This window comes from Gigantopelta aegis, chromosome 8 (genome assembly GCF_016097555.1).
Source record: "Gigantopelta aegis isolate Gae_Host chromosome 8, Gae_host_genome, whole genome shotgun sequence".
Classification (NCBI taxonomy): Eukaryota; Metazoa; Mollusca; class Gastropoda; order Neomphalida; family Peltospiridae; genus Gigantopelta; species Gigantopelta aegis.
In genome coordinates, this window is record NC_054706.1 from 7,436,364 (window position 1) to 7,452,501 (window position 16,138).

General features: G+C 39.1%; 1 protein-coding gene across 2 annotated transcripts in view; it reads right to left on the bottom strand.

Moving 5' to 3' along the window:
* Positions 1-11,410, bottom strand: part of LOC121378795 (RNA 3'-terminal phosphate cyclase-like) — a 29,992-nt gene extending 18,582 nt beyond the window's left edge. The window contains exons 1-7 of one of the 2 annotated variants that reach the window (XM_041507119.1): positions 11,347-11,410; positions 9,282-9,348; positions 6,916-7,016; positions 4,553-4,696; positions 3,328-3,451; positions 2,048-2,106; positions 1,250-1,391 (exon numbers count right to left, since the gene is read on the bottom strand). In XM_041507119.1, the coding sequence (XP_041363053.1) occupies positions 1,250-1,391; positions 2,048-2,106; positions 3,328-3,451; positions 4,553-4,696; positions 6,916-7,016; positions 9,282-9,332 (621 nt within the window). In that variant the 5' untranslated portion in view covers positions 9,333-9,348; positions 11,347-11,410. The remainder of the gene's footprint in view (positions 1-1,249; positions 1,392-2,047; positions 2,107-3,327; positions 3,452-4,552; positions 4,697-6,915; positions 7,017-9,281; positions 9,349-11,346) is intronic. The other variant, XM_041507118.1, reaches the window with a different exon arrangement.
* Between the last annotated feature and the right edge of the window lie 4,728 nt (positions 11,411-16,138).

Below are 16,138 nucleotides of genomic sequence, written 5' to 3' on the forward strand. Positions count from 1 at the left end.
AAAAGAAATAGACCTGTGGGCCCACTGGCGGGGATCAATCCTAGACCAACCGCGCATCGAACGTGCACTTTACCATTTAGCTACGCACCGCCCCTGAGAGAGAGAGAAACTCACTGGCACCACACAAAAAATAGAAAGGGATCACCAATACACTTTCCAACAGACAGAACAGTATATACCACAAGGTATTGGGCATCAGTTGGGACAGAAAGAAAGATATGTTTTATTTAAAGACACACTCAACACATTTTATTTACACTTCATGGGCTACTCTTTCCAATTAGCAGCAAGGGATCTTTTATATGCACTATCCCATAGACAGGATAGCACATAGCACGGCCTTTGGTGTACCAGTCATGATGCACTGGCTGGGATGAGAAATAACCCAATGGATTGATCCCAAACTGACTGTGCATCAAGCGATCGCTTTACCACTGGGCTACGTCTCGCCCCCGGTTGGGACAGACAAAAACCTACAAACCACAACACCTCAAGCCAACGTTTCCTCCCTGAGCTAAATCCCAGGCCTATTGTAACGAATTCCTACAAACCACAACACTTCAAGCCAATCGAGCTAAATCCCAGGCCTATTGTAACGAATTCCTACAAACCACAACACCTCAAGCCAACGTTTCCTCCCTGAGCTAAATCCCAGGCCTATTGTAACGAATTCCTACAAACCACAACACTTCAAGCCAATCGAGCTAAATCCCAGGCTTATTGTAACGAATTCCTACAAACCACAACACCTCAAGCCAACGTTTCCTCCCTGAGCTAAATCCCAGGCCTATTGTAACGAATTCCTACAAACCACAACACTTCAAGCCAATCGAGCTAAATCCCAGGCCTATTGTAACGAATTCCTACAAACCACAACACCTCAAGCCAACGTTTCCTCCCTGAGCTAAATCCCAGGCCTACTGTAATGAATTCCTACAAACCACAATACCTCAAGCCAACGTTTCCTCCCTGAGCTAAATTCCAGGCCTATTGTAACGAATTCCTACAAACCACAACACCTCAAGCCAACCGAGCTAAATTCCAGGCCTATTGTAACGAATTCCTACAAACCACAACACCTCAAGCCAACGTTTCCTCCCTGAGCTAAATCCCAGGCCTATTGTAACAAATTCCTACAAACCACAACACCTCAAGCCAACCGAGCTAAATTCCAGGCCTAATGTAACGAATTCCACATCACTAGAAAACAAGAACACTGCGAGTATTAAAACTCAGTACCTTCATTTACCTTAATTGGTAGTACGCCCGCCACAAATGACCTGCCGACCACCTTGACAAGTTTGCCGGGGTCTGTCCGGGTGAGAGGAGTTACGCTCTTCACTGGGTACATTGTAATCTTCACTTCACCTCCACCTTTGGGATAATAACCTCTGAAAAACACAACACATGACACAATTTATTGTATGACATTCAGCGAAAGATCTGGGGGGAAACAGTGAAGTAATAGACAAAGTGCAATCAGTGAGTAATAAAAAAATAATAAACAAAACCAATACTATCTTCAGGGTTGCGGAAAGTTGGAAAGGCACCAAGGCAAAGTTATCTTTCACCAGAGGGGCACACATGGGAGTGGGGCTACCATAATCTAGAAGCCCTGGCATGGTCACAAACCAGGTATGGAACCATGGTATTTTCCTTACAGTCATTGCCATGGTAAAATTTGAAATCTACGTCTCTTCTGTGCCTACACAACTCTGTTAACTCAGCACCAGGGATTACAGTGACACTGGACAAGAAATTCAGAACACTTTCAAAGTGTTGAAAAGTGGAGATTCCTGTAAGATTGTCATCAAAGACCAAGGAGAGGACCGGGTTTTTTTGTATCGCTCTAGTGTCTCCATTTGTGTAAACATCAACAACATTCACATTGAGGCAATATTACACTGTGTGATTAGTAGAAGAACAAAAACTGAAACCTACAGTCAAACCTGCTAAAGTGGACACCTCCGTTAATCTTAAGTAGACTACTGTCTTAAAAGGCCACCTTTTATTATGTTTACATGTATCAAGTAGTAAAAATACGAACCTGCGTATAATATCACAATCAAACTTCATTCCAAACTTCCCTGCTAAAGGCTTAAAAACCTGTAATTACACAAATAACATACCTGACCACTAGTATATATAATTTAAATACTCTCCACTAATTAAACAATGATGGTTATGGACAAAAATCAACAGTTCCAAAGAACATAGCCATGTATTAAAGGTGCTATGTCAAAGTTGTATTTATTAATTTTTACTTTGAAACCAAAGGTTTATACTTTCAGCTATATGCCTATAACAAATTACAACCAAATAATTCCATTTCTTACACACCCGTTGGCGAGAACATCATTCGTTATTTTATATGACACATACTTGTTAACACATATATATGTGCATTAACATTTTAAAGACATATGACGAGCTGCTCCTAGGTGATGACCAGGTCACCAATGCCATACCATCCAATGAAAAATAAAAAATGGTCTAATTGATCACTCTGACGTACAAGTTAACCTGAAATGGACTTGTCTGTGTTGCACAAGTTAACAATAAGCGCAAAGGCCATAATATGTTTTTGTTGTAAAATGCATTTAAATTTATTTTAAAACAGTTTTTTTAGGATGTTAGAAATAGAATACAACATTCATGTCCATTGGATAACATTTATCTTACAACTCGTTGTTTAAAAACGTATCCATCTTGCTTTTGCTCGTTAGATATATTTTAAAACTCACTGTAAGATAAATGGTATCTTAACGGCCACTCATGTAGTATTCTCTATTTACTAGTAGAAACAAGTTATTTTAAGAGAGATATCTTGAATGTGTCAATGCATTAATTATTGACCTCCCGTTTTATGCATACACATTTAACACACTAAGTTTACCCAGAATTCTTTGCGATCAGCTGACTAATGAAACAAAGATGGTGGCCGTGCTGGATTTAGCAAAAATTTATTTGGGAAACCCCTCTTGTTGTTCAGTGCAACACTTTTAAAAAATATCATTCTAGAGTTAACTATCAAAAGATTATGTGTGGGATCGATAATTTGTATTTATTTATTGCAAATAAATTTAAAATAACAAAATACTGTAGTTTCAAATTTGACATGCATGTAGGCCCTTTAATATGAACTGATCAATGGAATATTGGATGATTGTCATCATTTTGATAAATAATCACACTGAATATGAAAGTTCTTCAGAAAAAGATTTAAAGGCAATTAGAGAAACTTTGTAATCACTTTAACCGGAGTTTAGCCAAAACTTGTTTTATTCATATTTTTAAAAACTGGACAAATATCCAGCACCAACACACCCAGTCTGTATAGTCTATTTGTGGTGCCATTTCCGCATTTGTTCCTCCAAGTAATGTCAGCTCACTAGTGCCACTGCCGAATAACAAACATGGCATTGCGGCCTGCATCAGTAGACAGACACTCCTGAAAAGAAACAAGATTTCACAAACAATTAACAAGGTTTCATCAAACAGAAAACAACATTTCCCAATCAATAAACAAGGCATTAGATATACATTCTTGAGTTTAAAAGATTTAGTTACAAACACGCAGTCAATTGTGATCGAACTGTAGATGTTATCAACATATCCAGCTGTCTTGACATGACAGTAGATGTTATCAACATACCCAGCTGTCTTGACATGACAGTAGATGTTATCAACATACCCTGCTGTCTTGACATGACAGTAGATGTTATCAGCATATCCTGCTGTCTTGACATGACAGTAGATGTTATCAGCATACCCTGCTGTTTTGATCCGATGGTAGATGTTATTAGCATACCCTGCTGTTTTGATCCGACAGTAGATGTTATCAACATACCCTGCTGTTTTGACATGACAGTAGATGTTATCAACATACTCAGCTGTCTTGACGTGATAGTAGATGTTATCAACATACCCAGCTGTCTTGACATGACAGTAGATGTTATCAACATACCCTACTGTCTTGACATGACAGTAGATGTTATCAACATACCCAGCTGTCTTGACATGACAGTAGATGTTATCAACATACCCAGCTGTCTTGATCTGACAGTAGATGTTAACAACATACAATGCTGTCTTGACATGACAGTAGATGTTATCAACATACCCAGCTGTCTTGACATGACAGTAGATGTTATCAACATACCCTGCTGTCTTGACATGACAGTAGATGTTATCAGCATATCCTGCTGTCTTGACATGACAGTAGATGTTATCAGCATACCCTGCTGTTTTGATCCGACGGTAGATGTTATCAGCATACCCTGCTGTTTTGATCTGACAGTATATGTTATCATCATACCCTGCTGTTTTGACATGACAGTAGATGTTATCAACATACCCAGCTGTCTTGTCGTGACAGTAGATGTTATCAACATACCCAGCTGTCTTGACATGACAGTAGATGTTATCAACATACCCAGCTGTCTTGACATGACAGTAGATGTTATCAACATACCCTGCTGTCTTGACATGACAGTAGATGCTATCATCATACCCTGCTGTTTTGACCTGACTGTAGATGTTATCAACATACCCTGCTGTTTTTGTATCTGCCACAAAGGAGCCTGCCTGTATGTCTCCCGGGGTGAAGGTGATCTCTGTGGATCCAACCTGCCCCCCACTCAGTTTCCCCCCACACAGCTCCTGGATGATCTTCAGACCTGTCAGATGTTGAGGTCTACAACAAAAAACATACTGTGACTGTTTACACCTGGGTCTCAAAAAAATAGTAACAAGATTTTGAGGTCTACAACAAAAAACATACTGTAACTCTTTACACCTGGGTCTCAAAAAAATAGTAACAAGATTTTGAGGTCTACAACAAAAAACATACAGTGACTGTTTACACCTGGGTCTCAAAAACACAGTAACAAGATTTTGAGATCTACAACAAAAAACATACTGTGACCGTTTACACCTGGGTTTCATAAACACAGTAACCAGATGCGACTGTTTACACCTGGGTCTCAAAAACACAGTAACCAGATGTTGAGGTCTACAACAAAAAACATACAGTGACTGTTTACACCTGGGTTTCAAAAACACAGTAACCAGATGTTGAGGTCTACAACAAAAAACATACTGTGACTGTTTACACCTGGGTCTCAAAAACACAGTACTTAACTAGATGTGAGATCTAAAACAAAAAAACACACACTGTGATGGGTCTAAAAAACCACAGTAACCATGAAGTCATACTTGTATATAAGTACATGCCAAGTCTATAAAACATACAGTATATGTCTGTTAAATCCTGAGATCTAAAATGGACTAACTGTTTAGACGTAAATGTAATATGCCAACTGGTGTAATTGTGAACTTTGTTAATGGGGGAGGGGTCCATAACATCAATGTAATGTAGTTTAGTGACCTTAATAAACAGGGTTAGGATATCAACTGGTGTGAAATACAAGTCATACCTACAGGGCTAGGATATCAACGAGTGTGGAATACAAGTCATACCTACAGGGCCAGGATATCAACCAGTGTGGAATACAAGTCATACCTACAGGGCCAGGATATCAACCAGTGTGGAATACAAGTCATACCTACAGGGCCAGGATATCAACCAGTGTGGAATACAAGTCATACCTACAGGGCCAGGATATCAACCAGTGTGGAATACAAGTCATACCTACAGGGCCAGGATATCAACCAGTGTGGAATACAAGTCATACCTACAGGGCCAGGATATCAACCAGTGTGGAATACAAATCATACCTACAGGGCCAGGATATCACCAATGTGGAATACAAATCATACCTACAGGGCCAGGATGTCAACCAGTGTGGAATACAAGTCATACCTACAGGGCCAGGATGTCAACCAGCGTGGAATACAAGTCATACCTACAGGGCCAGGATGTCAACCAGCGTGGAATACAAGTCATACCTACAGGGCCAGGATGTCAACCAGCGTGGAATACAAGTCATACCTACAGGGCCAGGATGTCAACCAGCGTGGAATACAAGTCATACCTACAGGGCCAGGATGTCAACCAGCGTGGAATACAAGTCATACCTACAGGGCCAGGATGTCAACCAGCGTGGAATACAAGTCATACCTACAGGGCCAGGATGTCAACCAGCGTGGAATACAAGTCATACCTACAGGGCCAGGATGTCAACCAGCGTGGAATACAAGTCATACCTAGAGGGCCAGGATGTCAACCAGCGTGGAATACAAGTCATACCTAGAGGGCCAGGATGTCAACCAGCGTGGAATACAAGTCATACCTACAGGGCCAGGATATCAACCAGTGTGGAATACAAGTCATACCTACATGGCCAGGATATCAAAGGGCCAGGATATCAACCAGTGTGGAATACATGTCATACCTACAGGGCCAGGATATCAACCAGTGTGGAATACAAGTCATACCTACAGGGCCAGGATATCAACCAGTGTGGAATACAAGTCATACCTACAGGGCCAGGATATCAACCAGTGTGGAATACAAGTCATACCTACAGGGCCAGGATATCAACCAGTGTGAAATAAATGTCATACCTACAGGGCCAGGATATCAACCAGTGTGGAATACATGTCATACCTACAGGGCCAGGATATCAACCAGTGTGGAATACATGTCATACCTACAGGGCCAGGATGTCAACCAGTGTGGAATACATGTCATACCTACAGGGCCAGGATATCAACCAGTGTGGAATACAAGTCATACCTACAGGGCCAGGATGTCAACCAGTGTGGAATACAAGTCATACCTACAGGGCCAGGATATCAACCAGTGCGGAATACAAGTCATACCTACAGGGCCAGGATATCAACCAGTGTGGAATACAAGTCATACCTACAGGGCTAGGATATCAACCAGTGTGGAATACAAGTCATACCTACAGGGCCAGGATATCAACCAGTGTGGAATACAAGTCATACCTAAGGCCGGGGTTACTTCTTCCAGCACGGATATTCTTCACGGTTATCGCCTTCCCAAGCAGACAGCTCAATGCTGCAGCATTACGCAGAATCTGCCCACCCTGCCATCACATATATACTTCATAAACATACACGTCAATAATCATTAAGCAATATAACATCTTTAATATCAATATCACATAAAAACATCACTTGTACTCGTATCAAAGAGCAGTATAATTATTATATATCCTCGCGATATGGGTTTTGACGCAGATAAACAACGATCTTGCGTAGTGTAAAAATAACGATGTTTTTCTTGTTATTATTTACAGAGACATAACCTAATGTATATATATAATTAAAATATAAACATTAAATTCAATATATAGTGAGATTTTTAGTTTTAGTTTTAGTTTATATGTGCATACTGTAATATTCTAACCTTTTTGATGTGGTATGTATTTTGACGCGGAACATCCAGATAACTTGTGAATGACCAATATTCAAGAAAAACAACTCCAAACAACAGGAAACGATGTGTGGTGGTCCATAAATTCCATATTAATAATACACATCAAAAATAATACAATTAAAATACATTTTAACCATATAGCCCAGTGCAAAGATAGTCACTATTTGGACATTGATAGGGTGGGAGTAAATTTGACAGCCATTCGAGAACTTTTTGTTTGTTTATTATTAGTATTATTCAAGACAATGTCCACTTTACATTTCATGTGAAATAGACATTATTTTAAGATGTAATATGCCCTTGAACATTGTTTAATCCTGACCCAATATAATCGTATGCAGTGCATATAAAATAAGGACAGGGGACTCATTCTGACGTCCATAAAAATATATCTGCGTAGAGGTGATCTAATTGCCTTGTGTTTATTTCAATAGTAGCAGACGACAAAGTTTCGTGCAGTTGAGTAAAATTGATTGAGAAAATTTGGAGAGAGAGGGATGTTTATGAATGTTAAAAAAGTGCCTTAAGGAAAATAGTACTTTTAACTACATGGCATTTTTCATTGTTTATACTTACTGCAAACTGGCAAATTGAAAACATTGCATTATTCTTATTAATTAAAAAAACTTCCGTCAACAAAAATTTCTGCATTTGACGTCATAGCTTTTATTTGATGACGCACAATTGCTATTTAAAGATAGCGCGCCAAAATACATACCACGTCATAATACATACCGTGACGATATGTCTAAAAATATATATATACATATATATAATATTAATAACTGTTCATTCAAATATGTAATTATGACTGAAAATGAACCTTCTCAAGATTATTTGTCATAAAATGTTTTAGTGAGCATATCTTAATTTAGTACTTCACCAATAGCAATTAATGATACATTGTTATGTTTTATTAGTAACAATGAGTTGTGTACTAATTATCTGATGTTGTCACTTTATATTATTTATAGTACTTTGTGTTATTAATAAATATGATCTTGTTTGTGTTATTAATAAATATGATCTTGTTTGTGTTATTATTAATAAATATGATCTTGTTTGTGTTATTAATAAATATGATCTTGTTTGTGTTATTATTAATAAATATGATCTTGTTTGTGTTATTAATAAATATGATCTTGTTTGTGTTATTAATAATAAATATGATCTTGTTTGTGTTATTAATAAATATGATCTTGTTTGTGTTATTAATAATAAATATGATCTTGTTTGTGTTATTAATAATAAATATGTTTCAAAGTTAATTATAAGGACTGTCTGTTATTTCTTTTAGAGTCATTGGGATATGTAAAGAAAACACCTAAAAAACCCTATGACAAACGTTTGTGAGAGCGGCTTCACAAAAAAAGTACTAGTATATCTCAACATATGTGTAGCAAATTAGATTTGGGTAGTACACCATATACCATTCGGTATCGGTATCATGTCAACACAGATTTACAGTACTCATCAAGCAAAACTCAAACTACTGAAATTTCAGTATTGAAAAATATTCTTGCCATTAATTAAGTAAAACTTTATAAAAATATATCTGTCGACATTTCACTAACAAGAAGACTGACAAGAAGATGGTGTGGACTACATGTTCCCTTTAAAAAACATTAGGAAATTTAACATAAAGAATCCAGCATGTCAAATGTTCACTTGAACGTGGAGATACTGGATTAGGAAATAATATGAACATTATGCAAGCATGCGTATAGAACCAGGTAAACCCTCCACCCACCGAAAAAAACATGACTGATATCTGTATACGTATTGGGTTTTTGTCAATACCGAATACTGCACCAATACCAAGGTAAGTTACCCCTAAAATACCAATATCAAATATGAAGTTGTCCAGCTCTATAGCAAACAAAATGAGTACTGGGTATTTATATTAACTTACACCTTCCAGCAGCGCACCGTCAATTTCTGTGATCACCTCACTGTCTGCCATATTGTCTGAAATATTACTAAAATTAAAATTAGATTAAAAATTGTAGTTTTTTCTCTTTTTTGAAACCACAAAAAACTATTTTAAAACAAACACCATTCAAGCAAACTACAGTGAAACCTCTCAAAACTGGACCCTCTGTAAACTGGAATTATTTCATAACGCGACATTTTTCACGGTCCGTTTTTAGATATCAGTACAAAAGAGAACGTCTCTAAACAAGATACACCTAAAACTGGAAATTTTACTTGGTCCTGAGGGTGTCGTTTTGGGGAGCTTCACTGTATGATAGTTCAACAATATCGATGTTTATCCTGTTTTCTGTTTTTCGTCAAATCCCCTCCATAATCCATTATTTTGTTGGGATGGGGGAGGGGTTGTTATTTATATCATCTTCATTTCATTTAAATATTTTGGCACTTTGTTATGTTAATTTTTTAAAACACTATAAAACAATGCATTGATTTTAAGAATTACATTTCAACTATAGTCCGTCCAGTCCTAGTAAAAAAAAAAATTGTAGATAATTTCTGTTTGGTTTGACGTAACAGGGCTGGCCAAAAGTACTCGTCCACTCGCCCCAGATGAGTATAAATTTGCTCAGATAAGTAAAATTTACAATTCAGTTGTCCGCCGGTCAACCAAAATTTTCGAACACAAACTGCCTCTATGTATCCCTTTTGTACACTTGCGATTTTTGTAATTCTGCAGTCTGCAGCAGGCGTCATCCATCTTTTAAAAACTCGGCCAAAACTGTGAGGCCATTAACAGACTTCGATTAGCAGTGCAAGTAAAAAAACCTGTAACTGACCCCCAAACCCCCCTCTCTCTATCTACATGTATCTGTCTGTCTGGGTCTCTCTCCCCCCCTCCCCCTTTTTTGAAGACGTTTAAGAAATTAGGCCTTTATTCGTAAATAATGGTATTTCATGTTGATCTAGGTCATTACTAAAATGGTTAAGTAGACTCTTTCATAGGCATACGAGCTGCCATTTTTGTAAGGGGGGGGGGGTCTGACTTTTGCCCAAATTTAAACAAAAATGCCCGAATCTGGATAACAACATTTATTTATATCAGCATTACTACCAAACAGCTATATACACATTTTTATATGGATTACAACTACTTTTGAGGGTAGAATCATGGAAGAAGTTTGTTTTGTTTAACACCACCATTAAAGCACATTGATTTATTAATCATCGGCTATTGGATGTCAAACATATGGGAAACCCACTGCATTTTCAATTAGTAGCAGACAGGATAGCACATACCACAGCCTTTGATATACCAGTCGTGGTGCACTGGCTGTGACGAGAAATAGCCCAATGGGCCCACTGACGGGGATCAATCCTAGATATGATAACATAGCGCTGACATCGACACTGAGACGTAGGCGAAAGTTTGTGTTACAATTCCGTAACTAGGATCAATCCCAGACCGACCGCACATCAAGAATGATGGAAGTACATGGTAAAAAGGTCTCAGGTAGCACATTTTGCTTGAATATCTTTCATGTTTGCTCGAATTTAAGGTTTTCCTCCAGAGAACAGTTGTTTCCATCCCATCCCCCCCCCCCCCCCCCCCCCCCCCTCCCGTCTCATACATTTATGGACTCTTTGTAAAGTTAGTTTTCACTTTATCTGTGCGAGCTCCCAAGCACACCGTCACTTGTGACATAAAACGAGGCCTGGGAATTCCCACCACACGGTCGTTTTTTTACTAATGTAGTAGCGTTTCGTATTCACTAGTTGGAACGACAGACTAAATCAATGTGCTCTAGTGGTGTCGATAAACAAAACAAGCTTTAGCCAATCGCATCTCAGACACGTTTAACCGATTTGTTGCAACCGTGCACTGGTGCAGTGCAACCAAACTAGTCGAGCACCAAAATATTGATCAGCGTGTGCCTTCACGTCGAGTAGTAGCCTAATCAACACAATTGGCATTTTTATTCTCGAGTGGAATATCACAAAATGACAATATAGACAAGTTGAAAATTCTCTGACAATAAACTTACGTAGCATTAATTGGTACCCATTAATTTTGTAAAGCAGCGCCCACACGAAAAACAACAAATTTTGCTTTAGTTTGATCCTCCTATTTTGTAAGAGCACCTAGACAACTGTCCTCCTATTTGACAAGATTACATTTAATTTTCAAACGTATTAATTATTTATACTAGTGAAGAAACAGCAGCAAGAAAATGTTTTATGTGCATTTTCCTTAAATCTAAATTTTAAAATTGCTCCAATCTAAAAACAAAATTTGTTCATTAGTCTTTTCAAAACTGTGTTTGGCCCTCTAATTTATTTGTTCTACCCTGACTACTTCTTAATAACTTTAAAGGAAACATGTCACGTAAACCATATTTGGCACCAACCATGTACAATTAATTATAAATTGAATCACCTAAAAAAAAAAATTATAAAAAATTAATTACTTAAAATATCTCCATAAAAGAACCCCAGATACGAGCTCTTAGCGGAAATTGCCGATCTTTAATGAGCAGGGCAATCACGAGGTCCCTGACGTCAGAGACGCGTCGCTTGATCTGAAGCCTTACACTTAAAAGCATTAGTCCGTACCACTCATAAAGAATCTAAGACTTGCACAGCTTACCAAAACAATGAGTGTTCGTTCGCAAAACGTTTTGCCGTATCAATATGAGCTGTTAGTAAATGAAGAAAGACACACATTTACTTACAGCAGTGATACTGAAGAAAAAACGGATAGCGAGTCGGAGGGTGGGGAAACTGATGGTGCCAGACCAGACCGGTCGACCAATTTACAGCCCGGAGCCCGAAAGTAACCCGGAGACAAAACCAAAACTCGGATGCTAATGCCGAGGTGTATACTGTTCATATTTAGCATAAAGATACACCTCGATATGATGTATTTAAATATGTAAAAAATATAAATGTAGGACAAACATTTTTGGGTTGTTGTTTTTTTAGAAAATATCGCATTTTTTATGTTCGGGCTGTACATAATGAAATCTGTATGCACAGTGTAAACAAACGCTCTAATTTACGACAAGGCGCTTCACTTTCATTAACCTGGCTTGTAAAACAACATAAATGACTTGAGAGTATAATCAACTTTTAAACTAAATATATTTCTATTTGCATCAATAGAACGAAATGGGGTTATAGTATTTTTCTCTCATAAAAAAAAGTAGCATATTATTAGGCCTATTGGTAGGGTGCGTTAGAGTAAAAACGACCACTCACGATACCCAAGTGATAATTTTCTTTTCTTTGGTACTACGTAATTGGTCAGTTTTGTAATTTTAGATGGGAAAGTCTACTTAATCAAGGGTTTTACAGCATTATTTACAGTAATGAAGCAGGGCGGCTGATAATGTCCATTAACATTGTACTATAGTCGCGACAGGTTACGCCACAATACCCTGTAATCTTAAAAAAAAACTGGCACGTATTTTGTACGCATGTCTAGACCGTGGTAATCACTTACCTGGTCGATACCCTGCAATATACACCTGCCAATCAGGAATCACATGTGCAGGCCACGGAAAGAAAGGACCAATTAACTAAAACAACACTCCGATTCTCAAGTCAGCCCGTGGATGAAACATAATAGTTATTTCGACACCGACAGTAGTGGTTTATTTTGTATTGAACTTCGTGTTGCTTTGGGGCTTCGGGCGATGAGGAACGTTTTTGTGACGTATTCCGCCCGAAGATTAAAAAACATTATTTAAAATTATTATTGTTTTTCTACACGTTTTTTAAAAAACATATTTAAATACATCGTACTGAGATGTATCCTCATGCCAAATCCCATGTTTGTATATGCCATATTTAATTACTTATTGACGTTTCCTTCTTCGGACGGTGAATACAGATTTTGTTATGTAGGCCTACAGCCCTAACATGAAAAATCTTTTTTTTTCCAAAAAAATAAATAAATAAAAAATTCTACATTTTTGTTTTAACATATATAAATACATCATGCTGAGGTGTCTCTTTATGCCAAATATGTACAATGTACACCTCGGCATTCGCAACCCAGTACTGTTTTTGCCTCCGGGTAACGTTCGGGCTCCGGGCTGTAATTAGGCGGACACCAAAGTACTATGCGGTGTTGGTGTCCAATCTTTTCTTTTGCGATAAAATACACGCGTCTTTCTTCGGATACAATCCTTTGGAAAACCATAAAAAGACAATCCCGATCGTTTAAACTGTTTATTTTTACACCCGAAGGCCGCGCAGTACGGCACTGTTGGACTGAAAAGATCGTAAGCCCCTTACTCCATATATAAACAGTTAACAACAATGGAAGAGTACAGCGGCTCTGACGTCACTTCCCTTTTTTTCCGAACGCTCACGAAGAAATATGCATAAATCGTACTTTGATACTGGTTAGCGTAATTTCTTCATTTTAAGTTAACTACACGTATTTTATTGTTATAAAGTTATTTGTATATTATTTTTATATCATTTTTCTTTTAAAATGAGCTATAATATGGTCTCGTGTCATGTTTCCTTTAACAAATGCCCTGGTAGCGTTCAGTTCTCTTGCTAAATCCAGAGGCAATATAATAATAATAATGCCACTACCCCCAATTTGCCGATGCATGCTGTTCAGAGGGTGATAACAGGTTTTTTTTACCGGTCTCGGTAGCGCAGTGGTTAAGGACTACAGGCTGGTAGGTACAGGGTTCGCAGTCCGGTACCGGCTCCAACCCAGAGCGAGTTCTTAAGGGCTCAATGGGTAGGTGTAAAGCCACTACACCCTCTTTTCTCTCACTAACCACTAACCAACTAACAACTAACCCACTGTCCTGGACAGACAGTCCAAATAGCTGAGGTGTGTGTGCCCAGGATAAACGTGCTTGAACCTTAATTGGATATAAGCACAAAAATAAGTTGAAATAAAACAGTTTTCTTTCTAGGATTATAGGAAAGCTTCTCCATTTTTGTAGCCAGATGGGCTAACCCGGGCACCCTCCCCCACTCCCCATCACTTTATATACATAATATATGGGGCTAGTCCTTACTTTTTAAAAGTTAAGTAATATATTTTCATGCAGACACTATAATAACAAATCCTTCTTTTTAGAGAATACATTTTAAAGTCTGTATATCACACACACACACACACACACACACACACACACACACACACACACACACGCGCGCGCGCGCGCGCGCGCGATTTCGTTTTATGCAATTTAAATAAAATAATGCTAATTAAGTTTCATTGTTTTCATCCCCCACCCCAGGTATTTCACAACCCCCGTAAAAGTGGGACCTAATAGAATCATCTAGGCAGTTTGGGTGGCCATAGGAGTGGGCTTACATGCTCCTAATTTTGTAAGGTGCAGGTTGTTGATTTTTGCCCGAATTATACGAAAATGCCGAATCTGGATAACAACATAAACAATTTGCATTACTACCCAACAGCTATTTAAAAGAAATCACTAAAGGGGTAAAACTAACGTATGTAATCATCAATACCACCCACCCACCCCCCCCCCCCCCCCCCCCCCCCCCCACGCGCTTAGCAATAAAGCAAATTATACTCTGACAAAAATGAAACCTATAGGCGAAATATTCATGGAATTATCTCTTTAATACAAAGTGGCATAATTTCGTTATTTATGATCGTATCACAATCAAATTTGACATGAGTATGTGACAATGTTCTTGCTATGGACTGACGGCAGTGGAGGCGTTTTCGTCACCAAACAGCGTCGCACGAGGGAGGTGAAATTAATACCTTGTGTGGCTACCAACAGCAGCAATTATTGCGCGACATCTCCTTGGCATAGACTGAATGAGTCTCTGAATCCGGGCACGTGGAATCCTAACCCATTCTTCCTGCAGTGCATGTGACAGTTGCGGAAGCGTCTGAGGCTCCGGGTCCCATTGATGTTCAATGGGGTTGAGATCTGGCGTACTTAATAGCCATGGCAGCACATTAATGTTCTCATTCTGTAGGAAATCCATTGTTACACGTGCCGTATGCGGCCTGGCATTGTCCTGCTGAAAGAGTTATCTCTGTCGATCCAAAATGGGAAGCATGTGACGGCGAAGAGTTTCATCCCGGTAGCGTACAGCTGTCAGGTTGCCTTGTACGAACACAAGATCACTTCTGCCGGTGTATAAGATGGCTCCCCACATCATGACACTCCATCCACCGAATCTGTCAACTTGGGCGACGCAGTTGTTGGCAAAACGTTCATTGCGGCGTCTGTAAACACGTTGTCGTCCATCACGTCGCTGTAGAAGGAAACGTGACTCGTCGCTGAACCATACTCGCCGCCAGTTTCCCAATGTACATTCGTGCACCAGCGAACACGTAAATGTGGATATTGACGTCGCAGGACGTGGCCAACATACGGTCTCCTAGCCCGTAAACCAGCTTCTCGAAGTCGGTTCCGAATGGTTTGTGCAGACACCCTTCTCAAACTAGGTATGCGTCCAGCAGTGTTCGTTGTTGTGGCAGTTCGGTGACGCAAGTGCAGAACCCGGATGTAGCGATCTTGTGCTGCAGTTGTTATGCGAGATCTTCCACTTCTGACCGGCCTCGGTGGCGTCGTGGTATGTCATCGGTCTACAGGCTGGTAGGTACTGGGTTCGAATCCCAGTCGAGGCATGGGATTTTTAATCCAGATACCGACTCCAAACCCTGAGTGAGTGCTCCGCAAGGCTCAATGGGTAGGTGTAAACCACTTGCACCGACCAGTGATCCATAACTGGTTCTACAAAGGCCATGGTTTGTGCTATCCTGCCTGTGGGAAGCGCAAATAAAAGATCCCTTGCTGCTAATCGGAAAGAGTAGCC